General features: G+C 42.8%; 5 protein-coding genes across 5 annotated transcripts in view; 3 read left to right on the top strand and 2 right to left on the bottom strand.

Annotated features, from left to right (window-relative positions):
* The window catches only part of zhx3a (zinc fingers and homeoboxes 3a), a 46,433-nt gene extending 41,722 nt beyond the window's left edge, over positions 1 to 4,711 (bottom strand). The window contains exons 1-2 of the mRNA XM_061069096.1: positions 4,667 to 4,711; positions 3,731 to 3,842 (exon numbers count right to left, since the gene is read on the bottom strand). The gene's annotated coding sequence lies outside the window, so the exon portion shown is untranslated. The remainder of the gene's footprint in view (positions 1 to 3,730; positions 3,843 to 4,666) is intronic.
* si:dkeyp-97e7.9 (DEP domain-containing mTOR-interacting protein) lies at positions 1,123 to 5,199 on the top strand. Its single transcript, XM_061069101.1, has 10 exons — positions 1,123 to 1,147; positions 1,926 to 2,019; positions 2,148 to 2,326; positions 2,427 to 2,550; positions 3,063 to 3,241; positions 3,424 to 3,639; positions 3,714 to 3,851; positions 3,954 to 4,024; positions 4,678 to 4,782; positions 4,876 to 5,199. The coding sequence occupies exons 2-10, from the start codon at positions 1,937 to 1,939 to the stop codon at positions 4,999 to 5,001; spliced, it is 1,221 nt and encodes a 406-aa protein (XP_060925084.1). The 5' UTR covers positions 1,123 to 1,147; positions 1,926 to 1,936; the 3' UTR covers positions 5,002 to 5,199.
* A 140-nt stretch (positions 5,200 to 5,339) lies between these two features.
* On the top strand, positions 5,340 to 9,531 carry adnpa (activity-dependent neuroprotector homeobox a). The gene is made up of 4 exons (XM_061069099.1): positions 5,340 to 5,717; positions 6,233 to 6,345; positions 6,625 to 6,717; positions 6,820 to 9,531. The coding sequence occupies exons 2-4, from the start codon at positions 6,238 to 6,240 to the stop codon at positions 9,142 to 9,144; spliced, it is 2,526 nt and encodes an 841-aa protein (XP_060925082.1). The 5' UTR covers positions 5,340 to 5,717; positions 6,233 to 6,237; the 3' UTR covers positions 9,145 to 9,531.
* A 634-nt stretch (positions 9,532 to 10,165) lies between these two features.
* On the top strand, positions 10,166 to 13,216 carry LOC132999990 (bcl-2-like protein 1). Its single transcript, XM_061069810.1, has 3 exons — positions 10,166 to 10,287; positions 10,947 to 11,600; positions 12,585 to 13,216. Exons 2-3 carry the CDS (start codon positions 11,067 to 11,069, stop codon positions 12,723 to 12,725), a joined length of 675 nt encoding a protein of 224 aa, XP_060925793.1. The 5' UTR covers positions 10,166 to 10,287; positions 10,947 to 11,066; the 3' UTR covers positions 12,726 to 13,216.
* Positions 13,217 to 16,094: 2,878 nt separating this feature from the next.
* gata1a (GATA binding protein 1a) lies at positions 16,095 to 20,029 on the bottom strand. Its single transcript, XM_061069889.1, has 6 exons — positions 19,925 to 20,029; positions 18,023 to 18,237; positions 17,426 to 17,932; positions 17,128 to 17,273; positions 16,888 to 17,013; positions 16,095 to 16,774 (listed from the first exon to the last, which is right to left on the bottom strand). The coding sequence occupies exons 2-6, from the start codon at positions 18,234 to 18,236 to the stop codon at positions 16,487 to 16,489; spliced, it is 1,281 nt and encodes a 426-aa protein (XP_060925872.1). The 5' UTR covers position 18,237; positions 19,925 to 20,029; the 3' UTR covers positions 16,095 to 16,486.
* Between the last annotated feature and the right edge of the window lie 836 nt (positions 20,030 to 20,865).

The following is a 20,865-nucleotide window of genomic DNA, read 5'->3' on the forward strand; positions in this document are numbered from 1 at the left end:
AGGGGGCCCCCCCCTCGATATCAGGGTCTCCTGTGTGGTTCGGGGTTGTCACCACCAGTGGTGTGTAGAGGTGACACAATTGCACCGGATCTCAAAGGGTTAAGCAGCCTTCCTGCCCTGGGGTGACCCTCTCGGACAGTGCTTACTCCAAACGTAGTGAAAGCCTCACTGACAAGAGGGAGGACTCCAGCCAAAACCAATAGACATTGCTGCCTGAGAATGGCAAGGAATTGTTTTGTGCAGCTCTCATTGCTGGGAAGAGCGGAAAAGAGGAGACAGTGTGACTGAGTGAGGATGGCTCAGGGACATACACTAGGATGTTTGCCAGCAAGGCAAGGTCACAGTATGTGGTGTAACTTATGTTAATGATAGGATGCTAACAGCCTAAGTGCACATCACCAGCAGACAGAAGATCATATTTCACCACAACCCTTGTGTGCAAAAACTGTCACACCTCCTACACAAAGCTTTACTTCCATACATTAGCCTATAATCACACACCTACGTCCATACAACCAGTGTTGGGATGGAACAAAGAACTTTTATTTTGTTGCTGTAATTGCATTCATTTCTCATGTATCTCTACTTAAGGGCAGCACCTTTTCTATGTCAGTGTTCAGTATCTTGCTCAAGGACTTCAGCATGCAGAATGGGGAAGACTGGGATAGAACCACCGACCCCACGGTTAGAAGACAACCCACTCTACCCCCTGAGCCACAGCCGCCCCACAACACACATACAGTATTACAAATCTATGTACCTGGTAATTCAAGGATAACCCAGCAAGAATGGAAATTATATAATTTATATTTTTCGGTCAATAAATACGTACCTAAAGAAGATGAAAAATCTACTATGTCCTACTATGTATACCAAGTCTCCAAATACGTTCATACTTCCTCTGTTTTCCTGTAACGTTGAGCCTAAAAGCTTAATTGTTCCTAAAATAAGCTGTCACAGATATACGCTTCCATTTTTAAAACAGCGAGGCACTGTGGTCTTCAGAGAATGTTACTCAATCATGAATAAAGGCTGTATTTGTTTGGGAGTATTTTCAACAGTAAGACAGTGTATGTGGGAATGACTGAAAATAAACTACAGTGTGTGTGTGTGTGATGAGGACACATACATGGACCCTTTATAAAAGGTATGTCTCATTCATGTGTCTTCAAAAGCTGAACTACAGTATATTTTGCTACATAGAAAATACACTTGATATTAGTATTCATTTATTTCCTGTTTTTAGTCTTTTAATAGGATTGATTGACAATAACAAATATACAGAATATCACTCAAAGTGTTCTTTAAGGTTAGAGCTATAGTTAAGTTGTAGTTCTTACAGTTCTTTTGAACCAAGATTGACATACAGCCTGGGCGGAGGTGCTGCTTGAGAGGTTGACCTTAGGACTGAAGCCTTTTTTTGTATTCACGAGGCACACTTACATAACCTATGCTGTCATTGGTTACAACACTGACTCCGAGAATAAACAACACACAACGAGTACTGTCACTGACATGACATTCCTCTTTATTTTCCACTTTAAATGTGACCATATTCAGATTTGTCTGGCACTGACAGGCTGACGCACAACAGTGTCTTTTACAAAGCCTTGACTCCCAGTAAACAACCTGGATAATCCCAGGATCTGTTTTCAAAATTTAAGCCAAGAAGGAAAAGAGAGTGACAGCTTCAGATAAGAGAAAATAGACAAAGATTAATTCCAACCCTAAAGTTACCGTACAGTTTTCAACCAGGCTAACTACATTCTGTGCTATCTCAGCAGAGAGGCAACACATATGTTGGTCTCCCTTTTTGTATACACAACATCTATCCCACATGGCAACGGGGCTCTGTGTGTTTCGGAGGCTATTTTGTAAACACAAAGGGGCATAACTGAAAGATTTTCACTTACTTTCTCATCCAGAGATAACAAACATGGAGCGAGCAAGTAGCATTAGGAGAAAAGCCATGGGTAGGCAACACAAAGCCGAAGTCATGATTGCTGGAGAACAACTCAGGTATGAGCAGAGGGGGCAGACGAACTGAAAATATAAACATTTAAAATTTGTAAAATTCTAATATTAGGATTTGAGATTTAAATTCACAGGTGTGGCTTTTGCTAATTTAAGATTATGATAATTTCAAGGTTGAGACTTCACGATGGAAAACAGATTAAGGAGCGACGCTACCACCTGCGTACGTATCCCAACTGTTTCGTCGCACAGGATCTCATAGACTGGCTGGTGAGCCATAAGGAAGCTCCAGATAGAGCAACAGCTGTCTGTCTCATGCAGCACCTCATGGACCATGACATTGTTCATCACGGCAAGAAAGAATCAAACAAATATCTAAATCAGATTCTATACATTTTAGACACTGTGCAACTTTCAGGTCTTATTTGAAACGTTGTGTTGTCTTTTCTCAGCCTGTGATAAGAGGTCAGTGTTCAAGGATGCCAAACTGCTTTACCGCTTCCGGAAGGATGATGGCACAATTCCCTTTAATTTAGAAGTGAAGATCTTCATGAGAGGACAACGGCTGTATGAACAGTAAGATCTGCTGTGTTTGTGCTGGAACACTCGCTGTTCAAAGTGTTCTGTTAGTCGTACTAATGATCACATTCACACTAGAACCCGAACAATATGAACTTTGGGGGGCTGATACAGAGACTGATATTAGGGAGTAAACTATTTTGTGATACTAATGACCCGTATGACAAAGAAATGTAATTGAGGCTCGATATTTTACAGTTTTACCATAAACTCTAATATAAATAACTAGACATAAAATAAAACACAAACACAATCAATATGAAGCTTAAAATCGAGAAACTAAGCTTTTTTGCATAAAATGTAGACATATATGCCCATCTTTTCTGCATGCTGAAAAAACTTGATGCTGTAAGATAACAGTTTAGATTTTGGGGCACATCTGCAAAGTTAAATGTTGACGGCCACTAATACTTTACAATATGAGGAAAAAGTCTCACCTTGCAAGATTTTCAAAGTTTGTTAAATGTTATGAGAAACCTGACATGTGTTTTTGTGTCTGTTTGACTCAGCCTCATAGGGGAGAAGGACTCCTTTCTGCAGCTGAGAGAGGAGCATGGTGTTGCATATCAGCGCTCCTTTCCTGGCTGTCAGTTGATTGACTGGCTCCTTCAGAATGGAGAAGCAGAGAGCAGGCGCAGGGGCGTGGAGTTGTGCCGTGCATTGCAGGAGCATGGCATCATTCGGCATGGTGGGGAGAGCAATAATTTACACTGATGTATGATGGTAGATCACGCGCAGGCCATCAGTGGCTGCAAGCAGTGGGTGGCCAACTTGGAGTTCAGCAATCTAAAGCAAAAACGGTGATTGAATCTTTGAGAAAAATTTCTTTGTGCTCTCTCTGTCTCTGTCTCTGTCTCTCACTCCAACCAGTGGCAAACAAACACGACTTCTTCGACAGTGGAGTGCTCTATCAGTTCTGCATCAATTTTCGCCGCAGACGCCGACTATCTGAACTTTTAAATGAAGGCGAAGAGGACAACAGCACTGAAGGTGTGGCGGTGTCGACACAAGAAGACAACCACTCGGACAGTCCATTCCTTGTGCGCAAAAACCCACACCACGAGGGCAACAGTGCTTTCAACTCTGGTAAAAAATAAAACTCTACCCTCTTTGTGAATACAAATTACAGCAAAATAACTTCACTACTGATTAAATTATAGTGGGAACGAGTACAGACCTGAAACTAGCTGCAAGTGGGCGCAGGGGCAGCTTGAATTCCCTTCAGCTTCACTCTGCTGGATTTCCACCTTTTGCCCAGTTATCCTCCGTCTCAGTGGTGAGATGCAACCCTAAATCAGGCGAGTGCATAGTTCAGGTTCATCTGACTACAGTCTTAGGTTTGAGTATATTCACACTTGCTTGTGAAAGCGTGTAAACTAAATCTTTTCATGATTTCACAGTGCTTACACGACATGTTACATGTGAAGAATTATTGGCGCCTGGTGCACCCTTCATCAAGAAAGTGTTGACGGTGAGTTGCTGACCTACTTATGATCTTATGTTATTCTTTTTAATTGTATTGCATTATGTCCCTTAAACCTGGACATTATTCCCTCAACGTCTAAAAGTGGGTATACTATTAAGTATTTTATACCCTCTGTTTAAAGTACATTACAATATACCATGTCTGTGGTATTTATCTATTATCAGTACCTGCAATTTCATCAAATATGCCCAATAATTCTTATGTCTGTTTACATCGTATTTAACTATGTATTCAACATGTAATTTCATTCAGTTACCTGCAATATCCTAATGTCTGTTTGTACCTCAGTTATCTACTCACTCTTTGACTTATATGATAACTACTTCTTTACATTAGACAGCTTTAATACATACTCAGCAAACATCAGCAATTGCATTTGTGAGCTGGATGCAAAGTCATGTTTAGCGTGTGGTGTGAATGCCAATAAAGTGACTCTTGAATCGTAATGCCTCTTTCTAAGTTACTTTGGTGGAAACGTTCTGAGATCAAGCTTTTGGCCCGTTCATGGAAAGATGATGATTTAGGAGACATTATTTCATCCATGTGAACAAATGAAGTTGTATCTGACTACATCCAAGCTATACAGATTCCACTTGGTTCCTCCTGAATGTGTGATGTCTCTCTCACCATGATCACAGGTGATAGGAGACCTCCTGGGCTGGGGTTTTGTGGTCAGAGGCCGGGCTCCCTGTTATGTGCAGGCCGTTGACCCTGGAAGTCCAGCAGCAGCTGCTGGAGTTAAGGTTAGATACATGTTATAGCTACACACATGACACACAGATAGAAAATTACATTTACAGAAACATCACCTATGTACCTGATGTAATCGTGTGTAGGTGCAGCAGTTTGTGTGCCAGGTGAACGGACAGTGTGTTCTGGACCTGCACTACAGGACCATGACCAGGCTGGTGATGACTGGACCTCGCACTGTTGTACTGGAAGTGATGGAACCACTGGAATGACAACAACTTGTCATCAAGTCAGCCTCTTTGGACATGTTCTGGATTTTAAATATAATGTTGTTGAACATATGTCTGAAGGGGGCGGAGGTCATGTGCTCATTGGCAGGAAAAGAAACAAATCAGAGAAATGTTTATCTTGGCTGGAGCAAGGGTAAACAATGCAAATGGTTGTGTTTTTACGAGCCTCAATGCCCGAACAACACTGTATGTTTTTATAACTGAAAATAAAGCATCGTAGTAACAGAACCGCAATAAATACAAACTTTTGGCCATTCATCCTGTGCTCACGGCTCCCTGCTACGACTTCCGTCTTTTTGTCGTCGCCATTTTGGATTGAGAGTTGGCTCACTAGTGATAGATAGCGCTAGCTAGCAGCCTGGCCTGAGCAAGCACCAGGCGTAGTCAGAGGACATCGAGTGCCGGGTGGTGCTGTGGCTGTCTCCACTATCGGAGTCTCCTGTTTCTTGTGGCATGAGCACCGCTCTGCGCCGCCTTCTGCCCCTTCAGCTAGCTAGCAGCAAAGCAGATGTGTCAGCTAACTAGCTAGCGTGGTTAGCTAGCTAGCCGTGGCGCTGCAGAGAGCATCAGCACCGGCTCCGAGGAGAGCCAACCCCCCCGTCAGCCTGCACGTCCACGACCCGCCTCTCCACGTCTCTGCTAACCATTTAATGTAGCAAGGCGACCCGTGTGAGGCCAGTCTTCATACGTACAGAGAGGTGAGTCAAACCCGTCCAGGGATCTACTGAAGATGGAGAGATGAATGCTAAGCGTCGCTAGCTTTGGTGATAAGTAGGTGGCCAAGTGCGTTCAGCGGGGCTAGGTTAGGCTAGCTCAGCCGGGCTAGCACACAAAGCAAAACAAAGCATGGTCTGTAAAAGTCTCATTCCGGTGATCACTAGACACGATGGAGCAGCACAGGTCATAGATCTGCTCTGTGCTCCACTATCATTGGTGAAATGCAGTATTGACATCAGTGTAGAAGGATAATGTGAAGCATGTTTACTGAGACAGCACCGGGCCCCGGAACAAACCAGAGCTGTGATCAGAGATGACCATGTTTATCGTAAAGAGTCAATGTGCTGACAGTGATTTGATGAATGGAGAAACGTGTTGAGAGCCTGTTCCACGCTCTTTTTACGGTGATGTGTGAATTATGTGTCAGCTTCTATTGAATTGTATTTTAAGCATCATCTAAGCCTAACTCGGACTAATAAGTGTCATTGTTTGTCAGGAGAGATGTATCAACTCCCAGTAAATAACCTGACCCGAATCAGGAGAGCGAGAAAACAAGTGAAGAAAGCCCTTGGAGACATTGGACTGGAGTTCTGCAAGGAGGCGGCAGAGGTGAGTGTGTTTTACTCAGATAATTCATGTTGGAAAAGCTCTAAAACTAAATTGAGAACCATAGCCTTCAATTAAGCTTATACACGATTACCAATAAGTGAAGTTTTAAAGGTGAGAAGATGTAACATTTGAATCTCTGGAGTCTCTATGCCAACTCAGGAGAATTTGTAAAAATCCGGCGTAAGATAAGTGTTGTTTAATGTCACCAGTACACTTTGTACATATTGACTATTCTTTGAATAAAAATTGTGTGTTTGTCTTTACAATTTAATTACACAGGAGTTCAAAGAGTTTTGCCCTAATGAGCAGTTTGTGAAGGGCAGTTTCTGCCTTGATATCTGTGGATGGGATCCATCATATTCTAAAACCCAGGTAAATAACATTTCTGTTCTCCAAACGTTTTTTTAAATTCTAACACCCAAAATCATTCATTCATGCTAATGAAATCATTTTGTTCCCCTGATGTTTTGTTAGGAATACAGGTCAAAGCCATTTTGCTGCACAGAGTGCCCATTTTCTTCCAAGTACTACTCAGGCTACAAGAATCACTTCCGCAATGTACACAGGAAAAGCTTTGACAATACGATTCTGCTCAACTGTCCATACTGCTCATTCACCGCAAGCAAGAGAACTTTGGAGACCCATGTTAAAATATTCCATATACCCAGCTCAGCACGGCAGAGCCCTGGGACCGCACAGAGAGCCGCACTGCAGAAGACCAACAAACCCCATCTTGATAGAATCAGACAGGGAGATGGTGTCGAGAGAGCAATGTACTTTTGCAAAAAATGCTCGTTCCGGGACAGTCTTTACAATGTTGTGAGAAGGCACATCTATAGGGAACATTTTCAGCATATTGTCTCACCATATCTTGGTATAGTTTCAGAATCGTCTGTCAAAAATGGTGCAAGTTCTGTCAATGGAAACAACATCCTTTGCAAACGCTGCCAATTTTCCACTCGTAACTACGAGGCTCTAGTACAGCATGTTATAGAGTACCACGAGCGCATCGGTGCTCAGGTAACCACTATGATTGGACATGCTAACATTGTAGTCTCCAGGTCTCAGGCCCTACCAGCTCCGTCTATGATCATTAACAGGGGCCACCCAATTCGAGCTGAACCAACAGCACAACCAGTGATAGGATATTTGAAGCCAGTGGCCCCTGTTGTTAAAAATCAGTCCCCCATTGCAGCCAAACAGATGCGGGTCACAGTTGCTGGCAACAACACTGTGACTGAAACTAATGCCGGTGGTGTGTGCACAGCCCAGACACAGAAGTGGAAGATATGCACAGTTTGCAATGAGCTTTTCCCCGAGAACCTCTACAGTGCTCATTTTGAAAGTGCACACAAGGCAAAGAGAGTGTGGGCACTGGCCAAGTACATCATGAAAATCCACAACTTCACTAGCAAGTGTTTGCTTTGCAACCGCTACCTGCCCAGTGACACACTGCTCAACCACATGCTAATTCACGGACTCACTTGTCCCCAGTGCCACTCGGCTTTTCACAGTGTGGAGAAAATCATGGAACACAAGACTCAGAATCACCCCGATGACTTTGTGGGACCCCCAGGTGCATCGCCGCTAACGTTCGATCTCACGGTAAAACAAGACAAGTCCAGTAATATCCAGCTTGTTGTTCTTACATTTAACATGAAAGAGTCTACTAATGGTCAAGATCAGTCGGCCCCTGCTCAGAATAGTGCTCCACCTCAGGTCAAGGTCACCACTCAAAGAATGGTTGAGATCAAAAGTGAACAGCTAAGTCGGGGTTTATCCTCCACAAAAAGTGAAGTTCGCAAGACACTATGTCCGCTGTGTTTCACCATCCTCAAAGGTCCCATCTCTGATGCTTTGGCCATGCATTTGAGGGAGAGGCACCAAGTGCTCCAAACAATGCATCCTGTTGAGAAAAAGATGACATACAAATGCATTCATTGCTTAGGAGTGTACACCAGTAACATGGTGGCCTCCACAATAACACTGCATCTGGTGCAGTGTAGAGCAGTTGGAAGGAACCAGGCGAGCCAGGGCTTTAAGTCGGCCTTGACACTCAACTCGTCTGGGGCTGGCTTCCTCAAGAGGCAGCCACCAGTGCAGGCCACATCCAATCCTAAGAGGTTAAAGTTAAGTAAGGATTCAAGAATGTCCACAACTGCCATTGGAAATCAGGCTGAATCGGATGGTCTTGCTCTGGATCCAAGAAGCTATGAGCACAAGACATACGAAGCCAGAAAAGATTTCCTTACGGCCTACTTCAACCGTCAACCCTACCTTTCTACTCAGGAAGAGGAAAAGCTGTCTGCAAGTCTGTGGCTGTGGAAATCTGACATTTCTAGTCACTTTGTAACCAAGCAAAAGGCATGTGAGAAACACTGTGAGACCAAGAAGGTGTCTGTGCTGCTGGGCTTCGACATGCAGGCTCTCAAGAAAGTTAAGCACGAGATGATCTTTGAGGAGAGCAAGATCGTGGGCACCTCCAGGGCCAGATCTGGAGGCCTGAAGTCTGGCACTCCAAGCATTGACCAAAACAAGCAGTGTGAGACACTAAACTGTACCTTAAAACTCAGCACAAACACAGAGACCATTTCTATTGACTCTGACAGTGAACCAGAAGCAGAAGAGAGACCAGCCGAGAATGGAAATGTTGACGTGAACCGAGAGGAGAACGTAAAATCCCTGGAGCCTGTGAGTCTGACAGAAGAGACAGAACCTGTAAACACAAACGAGCCTTCCAGCGAGAAGGACGGTCAATTGCAAGATGGGAAAGCAGCTGCTTGGATGACTTTCTGTTAGTTCTGCTGCTTTGTGGTGTGCCTTGGTGGAGCAACAGTTCATGTTTAAAGGAGTGTATTAACTAAGATGAGAGGACAAACTACAGACACTTAAATATCAAATGAAATGTGTCACTAAAACTCTATTTCCACACATTCGCCACGTTACCAGTGGTGGAAACATGGAAAGGACTGCATTATAGTGCATAAATATACAGCTTATGTAAGTGACAGTGTATATATTTGAGTCATTATTCTTTGTTAGTCTCCATGAAATCTGTGTTTTTCACTGGTTATTCACAAGACTTAGGATATCAACTTTACCTATTTCTATTGGTGTTTTTTTTCTTTTCTCGACTGTGACAAAGAACTGTAACATCTCGTCATTTCACGTTTAGAAAGTGTAGAATATGCTAATTGCTTATGTACACATTTTAATAAATGTTTGTTTAATAAAAAATATTTTATTTTGTTTTCTACACCAAACACTGTCTGACAATCATCTTTTGGGCCAAATCTTGTCGTAAACTGAGTTTTGTTCAATGCGTAATGTAGCAGAGCCTCAATTGTCAAGTAGAACAGCAAAATAGTGTTTTATGATGAATTAATGTAATATGAGAAATGTAGGATTATTCTTTTGTTCACATTTTTTTCAAATGTTTACAAGGCACTGCTGGAGGTAGATTACATTATTATTATTATTATTAGAAAATTACACTTGATTTTTGGAACAAGAGGTCAGATACTGCTTGTAATATATCATTGATCATTCACACAAAAAAGGTTTTATTTACAAAAAGTGCAACAACAGTAGCAAAGACGAGCCACACTGTTTAGTTTCAAAAGCTAAAACGATGACAGCAGGTTTGCAGTCACTCCACTCCCATTGGTCAGGGTTACACAAATAAAGCAGTGTCCCTTCTTCACCACTCTGATGTCACTCCTCGGGCCCCCTGACTTCCTGTCTGCCTCGGACGCTGATTGGCGCAGGAGCAGCGGGAGGGCGGGACTTCTGGCTGGTACAGTAGCAGAATTGGCCAACCGCCAGCGTGCATCAGCGCTCCGTCTGCAGCTGCAAGAATGTCCATATTGTGTCTGCAGGCTCACATCCAGCGTCTACTGACTCCATAGCTGCAGCCTCCCCGAGAAGCAGGCCTGAGCAGCAGTAAGTACACATGTCAGCCATCGAGCACAGCCAGGGATGCAGCTATCGGTTTGTAGGTGCGATCCCTGTGGAGTGTTTGTAAACAGCTAGTTAGCAGCGGAAGCTAAACCTGGCTGTATTTACGTGACCTGCAGCTGTCAGCGAGGATAGGTTGCCATGTAAACGCACATATTTGGTTTGACGCACATCGGAGCGATCTAAGGATCAGCTATTTGATTGCACAATGCCACAACCCTGCAAGTCAGCTGTTCGTTGTTAGGTCACGTTTGATGTGAAATATTTGTCCCAGGGTTTGGATCAGATTTGTCTGATCAATCCGAGTCATCCTGTAGTTTCCATCCATGTTTGTAGATCAGTCTTTGGACAGATAACTGAATCACACTGGGGACATCAAGACTGCATTACTGTTATTTTCAGATTTACTCCTTATCACTGTGTACTAATGCAGAACATGTGTTTGCACTAAAATACGATCCCATCAATTATAATGTTTAAAATATGCAGATCGGATGATTTGTACATCACTAGCAACTGTCCTGGTAGAATTTCATATCAGAGAGAAATGAATGGGAACCAGAGGATGTTTACAGCAGCACAAGTTGCATCACTTCTCCTGAAATGAACTAACATAACCTTCTCTCCCCCCTGGCTGCTCCCAGACGGCTGCTGCGAGGTGAAGAAGCTCTGATGTGGCAGGCGACAGAGTGAGAGGAATGGCAGGAGAAAGCGTGGGGTCCGACTAGGCTGGCTGTGTGTGGGAGCTTCACACTGTGGACACAATGTCGTACAGCAACAGGGAGCTGGTGGAGTTCTTTATCAGCTACAGGCTGTCTCAGAGGAACTACCCAACCTCTCTACTGAGGCCAGAGGATGCTGGCGGGAGGACTGAGGGAGCCAGGGCCACCTCAGCCGCCAGTAACGGCTTGCTGGTCAACTGCAGGGACAGGTGTGGTGAGCAGGGGACGCCGTCCGTCACCCCGGGTGGTGGTGGTGGTGTGGAGGCCGTGAAGGCAGCTCTCCGGGACTCTGCTGACGAGTTCGAGCTGCTCTTCAGGCAAGCATTCAGTCAGGTTTCCCTGCAGCTGGACATCACCCCTGACACAGCCTACCACAGCTTCAAGAGTGTGATGGATGAGGTGTTCAAGGACGGAGTCAACTGGGGACGTGTGGTGGGCCTGTTTTCTTTTGGGGGTGTGCTGTGTGTGGAATGCGTGGAGAAGAATATGAGCGAGCTGGTCTCCCGCATCGCAGACTGGATGACCATGTACCTGGATGAGCACATCAGTCCGTGGATCCAGAGCCAAGGAGGCTGGGTGAGTCTCCAGGAGATGGACCCAACATGCAGCCTCATTTATGACAGGCTGTGGGTGATCCAGTACCAATAACAAGCAGATTGGGGTCAGGCCATAATGTGACTCACACAATACAATCATTGTCCATATCCTTCTGAAACTCAGCATTTTAGTTATTAATTACAATCATTCAGTTACAGTGAGGATTAGTTATTAGTGCGACAGCAAAGCCTGGCTTCATGATACTTTACATAAAAATGATCCCACATGAATTTCACACACTATGAGCAGAGCATAGGCTTTCAGGGTTCAGTATCTTGCCTTAGCCAATCACTGTAGTTCCTGTGCTTTGGTAACACCAAACTGCTGAAACTCTCCTTTTTGAGAATTTAATTCAATTTATTAGTATTTCTAGGAGAACCAGGCTCAGTGTGCCTCTGCCTCGACCGGTTAGGGTGTATCAAATTCTCTCTACGTAGATCTTTAAAGGTTGCTCTGACCATTTGTAGCTGGGTTCTAATGGAGGAGAGCAGCTGCAGCCGGTTTGGATTCATAGCAGTCACAAGTTATTCAGTGATTTAGTGAAAACATTTTCTGCCTTTGATTTGTATTCGCATGCTTGGTAAAACATTTTCTTACAACTTCTAAGTGTTATTTTTCAGAATGAAAGAAATGCAAAGTTTAGTTTTTGTATTGTCACTTTCTAATTTGGTTTCACTGCAAAAAAAAACAAAACAGTTTGATTTAATTTTAAACTTGTTTTAATTAACAATTTGTTACAATGTAATATGTTCGGCTTTTTATTATTTACGAGAAAAAAGGGAGAAAAGATTGGAAAACAAGTATCAACAAAATTTGGTGCAAAATAGTTTGACCTCAACTTTATAATTTTGGTGAAGTATTCCTTTAATGTGGATGGATAGAAACATTAATATGACCTTATAACAAAAATTCCTCTCCCACTTGTTGTAATTCTACCTAAATCAAATTTCTTTTTCGTTACAGGACCGCTTTGCTGAGATTTTCGGACAAGACGCAGGTGCAGGAGCGCGGAGATATCATGACACGGTGAAGAGATGGCTGCTAGTTGGAGTGGGGGTGTTGACAGGAGTGCTGATTGCGATGCTCATCGCTAAGAGACAATGAAAGTGCTGCATCTCGTTTACCACAACGCTACGCCAACAGAAATACAACTAAATAGTAAATGTTTACAAAAAGCCCAGTCTGCTCGTGCACTGACAGAATGTGGATTGGCTGAAGCAGTTTGTGGGAGTATCTATAACATGTAGCTTGGTGAGCTGCTACGCTTCCCACCCGCTTTGTCCTGTGTCTTTCATTGTTTTGAAAACAGAGCAGAGATTTTCACCTGTTACAGGCTGAAAACTCCAGACTGGAAGTGCTTTAAATGAACCTGATAAGCTAAGAATCAGTGGGAAAACGTAGAGCTGGATTGATGAGACTGCTTATTTTTTATGTTTTTCATTGTGTGTTATCCAAGGACCAATTTTTAATACCCTGAAACTGACAGAATATGTAGGTTATATTTCCTTTTCACTGTGTAATGCTCAGCTCCTTTTGTGGGCCGTACTGGAGTTTAAGGCATGCTTAGAAAAAATAAATAAATATATTTATGTTTTTCTTGTGTATTTCTTCCGTTTTTTCTTTTATCGACTGTAAGCAATGTGAAATCACACATGCAACAACAATAATTTGCCTAAAACCATCACACTTTAGTTGTGTATGCTATTTCCCTTATAGCAATGTCATATGTTTGTGTTAGAATTTCGTATTTATTATAAAGATTAAATGTTATCTGTTCAGGCTCCAAAACAACCATTGTGGAATCATCAGATTGATAAAGTTGTTAAAGTACAACAGTTCAGCTTCATCATCAGTCTGGAGTAAAGTACATTATGAGCCCAAATTGTTAGGAAAGTGATGTACAGTAAATTAATACAGCCATGTTGTGAATCCTGGAGATTTACTGTATTATCATAACTGTCGAAAACAGGATATTTTCTGGGTCAAACTATTAAAAAGATACTCACCACACCCATAAATGAATCAATCAGACATAAGTATATCTAAAACAGTTGAAAATACCCAGACCTTACCTTACATACATTATGCTTCAACATTTTGTTACTGCATGGAATGCAGAAAAACTCATGAACATTATCACTCACATATATGTATGCTATTGTGGAAACTGTCAAAGTCTGAAAAGTAAAGATGCAACGTTCTCTCAGTATTATTCTGTTTAGATGACAGTGCAAACTGTAAACAGTTAACACACAGTACGTGTGTTTACTGTTTACGGAAGAGCTCAGGCTTTTACATCCTGAACAGTCATGTCAGTTGAAGAAAAACAGGAGCTGTAGTGTTGTGTTGTTACCATCTGAGGGCGCTTGTGAACCAGAAACTTCAGAATTACATTACTCACGCTAAAGGCCATGCACATAGCTCTATTGTTTCTCACCGGGGATGTAACAGTGTGATGTAGATGTCTACAGTCAGAAATACATCTGGTTCTTGTTGTTTAAAATGTTTCCCAATCCAAACAGGAGTAGGTGACAAAGATTAAAAAGAGCTCTTTCTCTGTTGTAAATTCTTCCGCTACAACTAATGAAGTTGAATGTGAGCAGAGGCAAGCAGGGAGTTTGAGAGAGAAGGCCACTAACGGACGGCCGTGTTAGAGAACAGGAGCGCGCCTGTGGTCTCTAATCTATCCTTGTCATTTGTTGCCATTTCCCCAGAGCAGAGCTGGCAGCTGCACCAGATAAACAGCAGATAGAGACAGTTAAGGAAGAGGATAAATTATGGACTCACTTGCCAACTAATATTGAATTTAGACATTTCATGACCTTTCTCAACTGTTCTCACTATGTTAGTTCACACAGGTCACACATCACATGTCATCATCAGGAAGGTCCTGAGGGAATCAGGAGGTATTTGAATGGTTGACTGGTAATGAATTTAAAGAAGAGAAACTAAAAGGGAAATTAGAGTTTGTTTATCACCAATACACTCAGGTGTGTGTGTGTGTGTGTGTGTGTGTGTGTGTGTGTGTGTGTGTGTGTGTGTGTGTGTGTGTGTGTGTTTGCTTCTCATTCAGTGTTGAGTGGGTGTTTTGCCCCGGTGTTCACAGGGTGGTGCTCGTAAAGCTGGAACCAAAATGCATAAACGTGTGATTTCTCCCTGACACCTGCACTGAAGCGTGTAAAAATCAACTATGACATTAAACAAACACACACACACACACACACACACACACACACACACACGCACACACACACACACACACACACACACACACACAAACTGATAATTTACAGATTTTTCTCAAGTGAAGTGTTCTGTGTGCCCATAGATTATGAAGCAATAGTGGATTCATTCAACCCGAACATGACATACAGATTTTTTGAAACTATGATTAAACACTTTTCTTTTTCCCACAAACAAATGTAGAGCCACACTGATCCACCTAAACTGTACTCTGAGTGTCATGTCTGAATACCTACAGTGCACACTGCGCCCCTCTTTGACTAACTGACAGGGAGTGTGAGAGCGGCCGTGCCAGCAGCAGGTGGATGGTTTGGCGTCTGTGGCCTCAGTGATAACTTATCAGTCCCTCCCCAGTCCTGAGTGAGCTACCCATGCCCTTCTGCTGCTGCTGCTCATCATAAAACCTACACTGCACACACTTTACTGTACACATCTCAGGGCTGGGTTTACTGCATGGCTTTTAAATAAAAGGCTGAAAAGAATAGCTACTTGCGGATGATTTGTTTGATCTGATTCTTTGTTAAGATTTCAGTTGTCTGTTGCTGCAAGTTCTGTCAAAGAACTTTCTCCAAAAGGTCTAATCTAATCAGTGATGAAGTTCGATCAATAAGAAACAGTTATATCAGGTTCACTGAGTGTGATACCGGGGTGTAGCATGATAACAGAAGCTCAACATCACTAAAATCTACTTGATAAAGCATTTTCTCCTTCTTTATATGTCTAATCTTTTTTATTTATTTTTTATTTTTGTATGGGATTATTGGACTATATTAAAAAACAAATCAGCTATTTTATTTTCCAGATAAAATTATCTTAGTACTTATTACCAGCATGTCATTAAAAAACAATGTCGGCTTGGCCTCTGTCGTTTCAAGCGTGAAACCACTGCGGTCCCCTCGTGAGCATACACACACTGATGAGTAATAACAAATACAAACATGACCTTGTGTCTGCAGTGGAACTTGGAGCCCACTCGTTCACCCAAGGGCTGCTCTTATCTAAAAATACAACCAGGTTTAAGTGTTACACTTAAGTTAAATATTTCTCTATTCAGTGGAAAGGAGGATTTGCATACCCGCTACGTACAATCTCACTGTCAAAGTGGAGCTCCGACCTGCACAAAGAGACTATTATACCTGAGCAGGGGAGGACAATAACACCACACATTAGAATTTAACTGTGGTCTCTACCAATGAAGTGAAAATTCAAATGACTTTCAAAACAAAAGCCTTCATTACTCCAGCAGAATGAATGACACGTTTATTATTTTCTCCGCAAAGAGCTCAATATGGTAATATCAATCATAAAAAGACCAAACAGACCCATAAAATCCCGAAACTAAAGAACCAATTTCACATTATGAATAATAAAAGAGACACAAAGGTGGCTGTCGGATCCGATTTGTGAATGTATTTACAGCTGAGAGAATGTGCGGCAAAGAGATTTTATCTGAATGATCATAACTAAAAAATGTTGTTGTCTAATAAAATACAGTGAAAATATACAGAAAACTCCATTTACGGGCATATCCAGCCTAGAAACACAAATGTACAATACCACACGTAAAAGTACCAGGCGAGTATAATGATTCCTGAATGTACGACGGTGCCGGTTTTGTTGTTTCACACTAGTGTGGGCATCATGCCAGTGTTGAGGTGGTGTGTGTAGGGTAGGGAGGCAGAGGGGTGCAGAGGGGAGGGGGCTTGAATGAGATGAGGTGCGTGGCTGTAGGACAGCATAGTCCCAGGGCCGAGGGAATAGTGCCCGCCGTTGTCGTCCAGAGAAGACGGCTGAGTCATCTCAGAGTACTGATCCAACATGGCAACCTTCTTGCTCTTCTTGTTCTTGTTGGAGACTTTTCTGTTGCGTGTTTGAATGCCGTCCTTCTTCATGGTGAGGGGCCGATTGATCTGGGGGGAAAAAGTCAAATGAAATTTTAAATGTACAACCAGATTCAGGGTGAGGTATCTGGATTTCTTTGTAAAGACTATGGGTGCGATTATGAAAGGACTGGCTGACTCACATTGTGCAGTTTGAAGTAGAGTCCACAGGCGTTACACACAGGCTCTCCACTGGCGTTGCGTCTCCACAGTGTTGTTGTGCTTGTGTGACAGTTGGCACACATTGTACCTGCGCGCTTACTGACAATCTGAAACACACAAAAAAGGAAATTATCTGAATATGTACATTGATCTGACAATAACAAATTGCAAATTGAATTGTTTATTAGGGATGCCAACCAGTAGCCCTCAGTGGCTCATACCAGTCTTTTCTTGGGCCGGATCAGAGGTCTGTTTTGTCCATTCATCTTATGATACAATCCACAGGCGTTGCACAGGTAGTGGCCTGTACCATCCCGACGCCACAGTGGGGTAGCTGTGGCTCCACAGTTCACACACTCTCTGGCCTCTGTTCAGAAACAAGCATGCATAATCATTACTTCAGGCATTTGATAAAAATCCTCATGGTGGATACTTTAAAAATATTAATTTTAGAAACATTTTCAGGTCAGGATGTAGGTGAACCTTGTGGTGAGATGTCATGTGTCAGTGCGTCCTCACCTGGAGTTGATATCCTCATCTTGTTGCGGAGCTTGGGGGAGAAGGAGGGGTTGATCCAGGCCCCGGGGCTGGAGTACAGAGCAGCAGAACTGTACTCCTGCGGGCCAGTCATGTACGAGCTGTAGGGGCTCAGCATGTGCGGGTGGGAGTGGGATGACGGTGTGTATACACTCCCATTGGCAGAAGTCAGGTTCAGAAAGCTGCTGCTGGAACCTGACCCCCCCAGCGGGCTCAAGCGCTCGATCTTTAGGGCCTCCTGCAGCCTGGGGCTCTCCCTGTTCTCTCGGCCCGGAGAGGAGTATCCATCTCTGGAGGTGATGAAGGAGGGGTTGAGTCCGGGAGTGTAGAGGGAGTTCGGGGTGTGGGAGTGCAGCGGGGTCTTGGTGAGAGGGCCGCTGCTCCAGGTGGAGATGGGGGGGTTGTAGGGTGAGCTCAGGGAGTGGGTGGCAGGCACATCCAGGAGCTGGAAGTTGCTGAGGAGGCTCGGCGAGCTGAACACCGGTCGACCTTTGAAAAGATCAACAGGGTCATGAATTACAGGGTGGATGTGTGTGTGTGGGGGGGGATTCGTAGGGTGACGGTGAGTGGGGCACTGACCTGAGCTGTGTCTGTAGGAGGATGCTGCCCGGCTGTGGCTTGGGTTGGAGAAGAAAGAGGAAAGGCCACTGTAGTCCGAGTCCTGGCTGGAGAAGAAGGACTCATTCTCTTCCACTGGAGGCAGCAGGCCGGGCTCGGAGGAGAAACCAACGAGAGCGTCCGAGCTCAGCAGAGCCGGAGACACCCAGTGGGACTGCTCTGAGGAATCCTCCATACTGACAGGGAGAGAACATGGGGCAGATGTGAGAAACCAACAGCACATTTACTGTCAAATGCATTTTGTAACGATCATTTAGATGTTTTTGTCACGTCGGAAAAAGAACCATGTCAGCAAAAGGCCACAGTAAGTCATAACTTTGTGATTTACAGTAACTTTGATTGAAGCAGACCCTGTTCACTTCAAAACAACCTGTGCAACTTGAGGTTATCAAGGACGAGATCTCTCGACTGCAGGTTTCTTCAAACTTCCTTTTCTAGGATCCTCATTTGACTGTGGCCGAAAGTAAAAAAAACTAAAAATAAACAGAGCTATAAATGTTTTGATGCAGCCAATGACCAGACCGTAACTGAGGGGCCTTTCTACAATAGGTGTGTCAAAATGCAACATATATATATATTTATAAGCCCTCGGGGTCGAGTGGACAAACAGCAACAAACTACAAAATTTAAAAATTTAAAAAGCCTGAAGGTCCTGGCAGATAAAGTGAAAGTGTTACCAGAACCTCTGTCACACATCATTGTCACACCAGTTTTCAAATTGTGTAATGTGTGTGCTGTGTTTTAATTAACTCATTGTTCAGTGGTGGTGTATTTAATCTGACAGGGCAAAAGAAGAAAACATAAAAACATAATAAACACATTTGCTGTCCTTTATAAAATACCTAATAGGTGTAATAGAGATATATAATATCTCATTGTGGTCGAAGAGTGTAGTGGGAACTTCAATAGCAAACAAGGCCACTATCATTCCATATCTTTAGAGGAAAGAGAACCGGCTCATTGTTTCTGATAACGTGTGAGAAAATCTGATAGACAGCATTATAGTAATGCTAAATATATCCAGCTCCACTGATACAACGTGAAACTAATCTCATCTGATTAATAGAAATCTGTTAAATAGGAAATAAGAGCGATGTGAGAACACAGCAGCAAAGCAGTGCAGCATGTTGTGCTGATGTGTATAAAGAATACGGGAGAAACTGAGAAATTAAAACAACAACTTTAATTCAACATGTGTTTATTTGTGATATATTGTAAGGTGTCGTTGGGTTTCCGGAAAAGCACTGTGAAATCAAATGGATTCTTATCATTATTAATATTTATCATATTTATATTGAGATGTAATTATTTTCAAAATAGTTCTCAGACATAAGCATCACAAAGAAACATTTGTAATTAATTAACAGTTAATTGCCATCCTAAGTGCAAATAATACATGTATTTATATTAATACATAGACATAAATACAGTTATGGTTACAGTTACAAGAGGATAGTATATTTAATTTGAATTAAAAACCAAAACATCCCAAACCATAATAGCCCTCTGTCCAAATTTAATTAATCACTCTTTGATAAAGACAGATGGAATTATTTTCAAGAAAAAAAGGTGATCAAATAGTAGACAATAATAAAAATGTCAATGCTTTATCGAAGTTTAAGTGAAGTGTCCTTTTCATCGTGAATGAAACAGAATTTCCATCACCCTAAAATCTAATTCCTTTTATCCTCATCTCCGTACAAGTCAGTTAATCAAACAATAAATGGCCTGAAGTGATATTAAAGCCTCCTATGTCTCAAATGCACAACTGTGCATAAACCAGATATTGTTTTGCCAGATGCGTGTTGTTCACTGTTTAATGCTGAGACCAGCAGGAGCCAAACGGCGTAAGGGGTCACCTACCTTAGTTGGTGTCCAGATGATCGAGGTGGTTGGCAGGATTTAATGAACGCAGCCTGCAGGTGGATGGCGGCACAGCGTTTCTCTCTCTACCTCAGTGTAGGCGGATGCCAGAAGAACAACTTCTCCAACCCCTAGCAAAGTTTAGGGCTAAGAGACAGTTGGTGGGAGGGGTTGGGGACAACTTTTTTCTGAAAGACACACCTCTTTGGTCCAGAGAGAGAGAAAAGTTGAAAAATATTTACATCCCCGGTTCAAAACGATGCCTAACTGCGTGATTCATTTGTAAATACCACAAATAAAGGTCTCAGTGAAGTTTTTTTCGGCTTCTGAAGCATGTTCTCAAGGTGAAGGAATCGGATTTAAATCTTGATTCCTCTGCTCTTCCTTTATAGCAGTATGTAATGCAGTGTGGTGTTGATAACTTGTTTGTATCTCTGATGATTTCCACACAGAGAGCTCCGCCACATGGAAAAAGCTAATCAACACCGAACCAAGGCTATTATCAAACAGTTCGGTGGAGCTGGTGGACAGAAATGAACAGAATGAGTTTATTTCATGTAAATCTATATATATGTAGGATTTCATATTGACTTAGGTTTATAATGACAATATAGTGTATGTCACACAGCAGATCCAGGCAGCACGGCAGGATAATGGTTGCTTTTTGCCCCTGATAAGGCCGAGCCCTCATGGAAAAGAGTTTGACGGACATTTGAACAAAGCAAATATAAAATACAAAGACTCAATTTCTTTGCGGTCCAGCCGAGGTTATACTGGAGCGCAGTAATGCAAATCGAGAGAAGGGATGCAATCATGTGGGAGAGATATGGTCCGGACACAGCCTGGCTGCACACAGGCCCATCACTGTCAGCGTCATTTGCTATTCAAAGCAGTTCCCCAACTTTCCTCTGTCTTTCTCCATTTACAGTTTTCAGGGAAAT

This window comes from Limanda limanda, chromosome 4 (genome assembly GCF_963576545.1).
Source record: "Limanda limanda chromosome 4, fLimLim1.1, whole genome shotgun sequence".
Classification (NCBI taxonomy): domain Eukaryota; kingdom Metazoa; phylum Chordata; class Actinopteri; order Pleuronectiformes; family Pleuronectidae; genus Limanda; species Limanda limanda.

What these genes read in the sequence shown, in the direction of transcription:
- si:dkeyp-97e7.9 (XM_061069101.1), top strand. Translation starts at nt 1,937, where the DNA reads ATGGAGCGAGCAAGTAGCATTAGGAGAAAAGCCATGGGTAGGCAACAC. An exon ending in GGACAACGGCTGTATGAACA is followed by an intron (nt 2,551 to 3,062) that starts GTAAGATCTGCT and finishes TGTTTGACTCAG; the next exon opens with CCTCATAGGGGAGAAGGACT. An exon ending in CAGCAGCTGCTGGAGTTAAG is followed by an intron (nt 4,783 to 4,875) that starts GTTAGATACATG and finishes AATCGTGTGTAG; the next exon opens with GTGCAGCAGTTTGTGTGCCA.
- gata1a (XM_061069889.1), bottom strand. Translation starts at nt 18,236, where the DNA reads ATGGAGGATTCCTCAGAGCAGTCCCACTGGGTGTCTCCGGCTCTGCTG. An exon ending in CTCCTACAGACACAGCTCAG is followed by an intron (nt 17,933 to 18,022) that starts GTCAGTGCCCCA and finishes ATCTTTTCAAAG; the next exon opens with GTCGACCGGTGTTCAGCTCG. An exon ending in GATGAGGATATCAACTCCAG is followed by an intron (nt 17,274 to 17,425) that starts GTGAGGACGCAC and finishes GTTTCTGAACAG; the next exon opens with AGGCCAGAGAGTGTGTGAAC.
- adnpa (XM_061069099.1), top strand. Translation starts at nt 6,238, where the DNA reads ATGTATCAACTCCCAGTAAATAACCTGACCCGAATCAGGAGAGCGAGA. An exon ending in TCTGCAAGGAGGCGGCAGAG is followed by an intron (nt 6,346 to 6,624) that starts GTGAGTGTGTTT and finishes TTAATTACACAG; the next exon opens with GAGTTCAAAGAGTTTTGCCC. An exon ending in CATCATATTCTAAAACCCAG is followed by an intron (nt 6,718 to 6,819) that starts GTAAATAACATT and finishes ATGTTTTGTTAG; the next exon opens with GAATACAGGTCAAAGCCATT.
- LOC132999990 (XM_061069810.1), top strand. Translation starts at nt 11,067, where the DNA reads ATGTCGTACAGCAACAGGGAGCTGGTGGAGTTCTTTATCAGCTACAGG. An exon ending in TCCAGAGCCAAGGAGGCTGG is followed by an intron (nt 11,601 to 12,584) that starts GTGAGTCTCCAG and finishes TTTTCGTTACAG; the next exon opens with GACCGCTTTGCTGAGATTTT.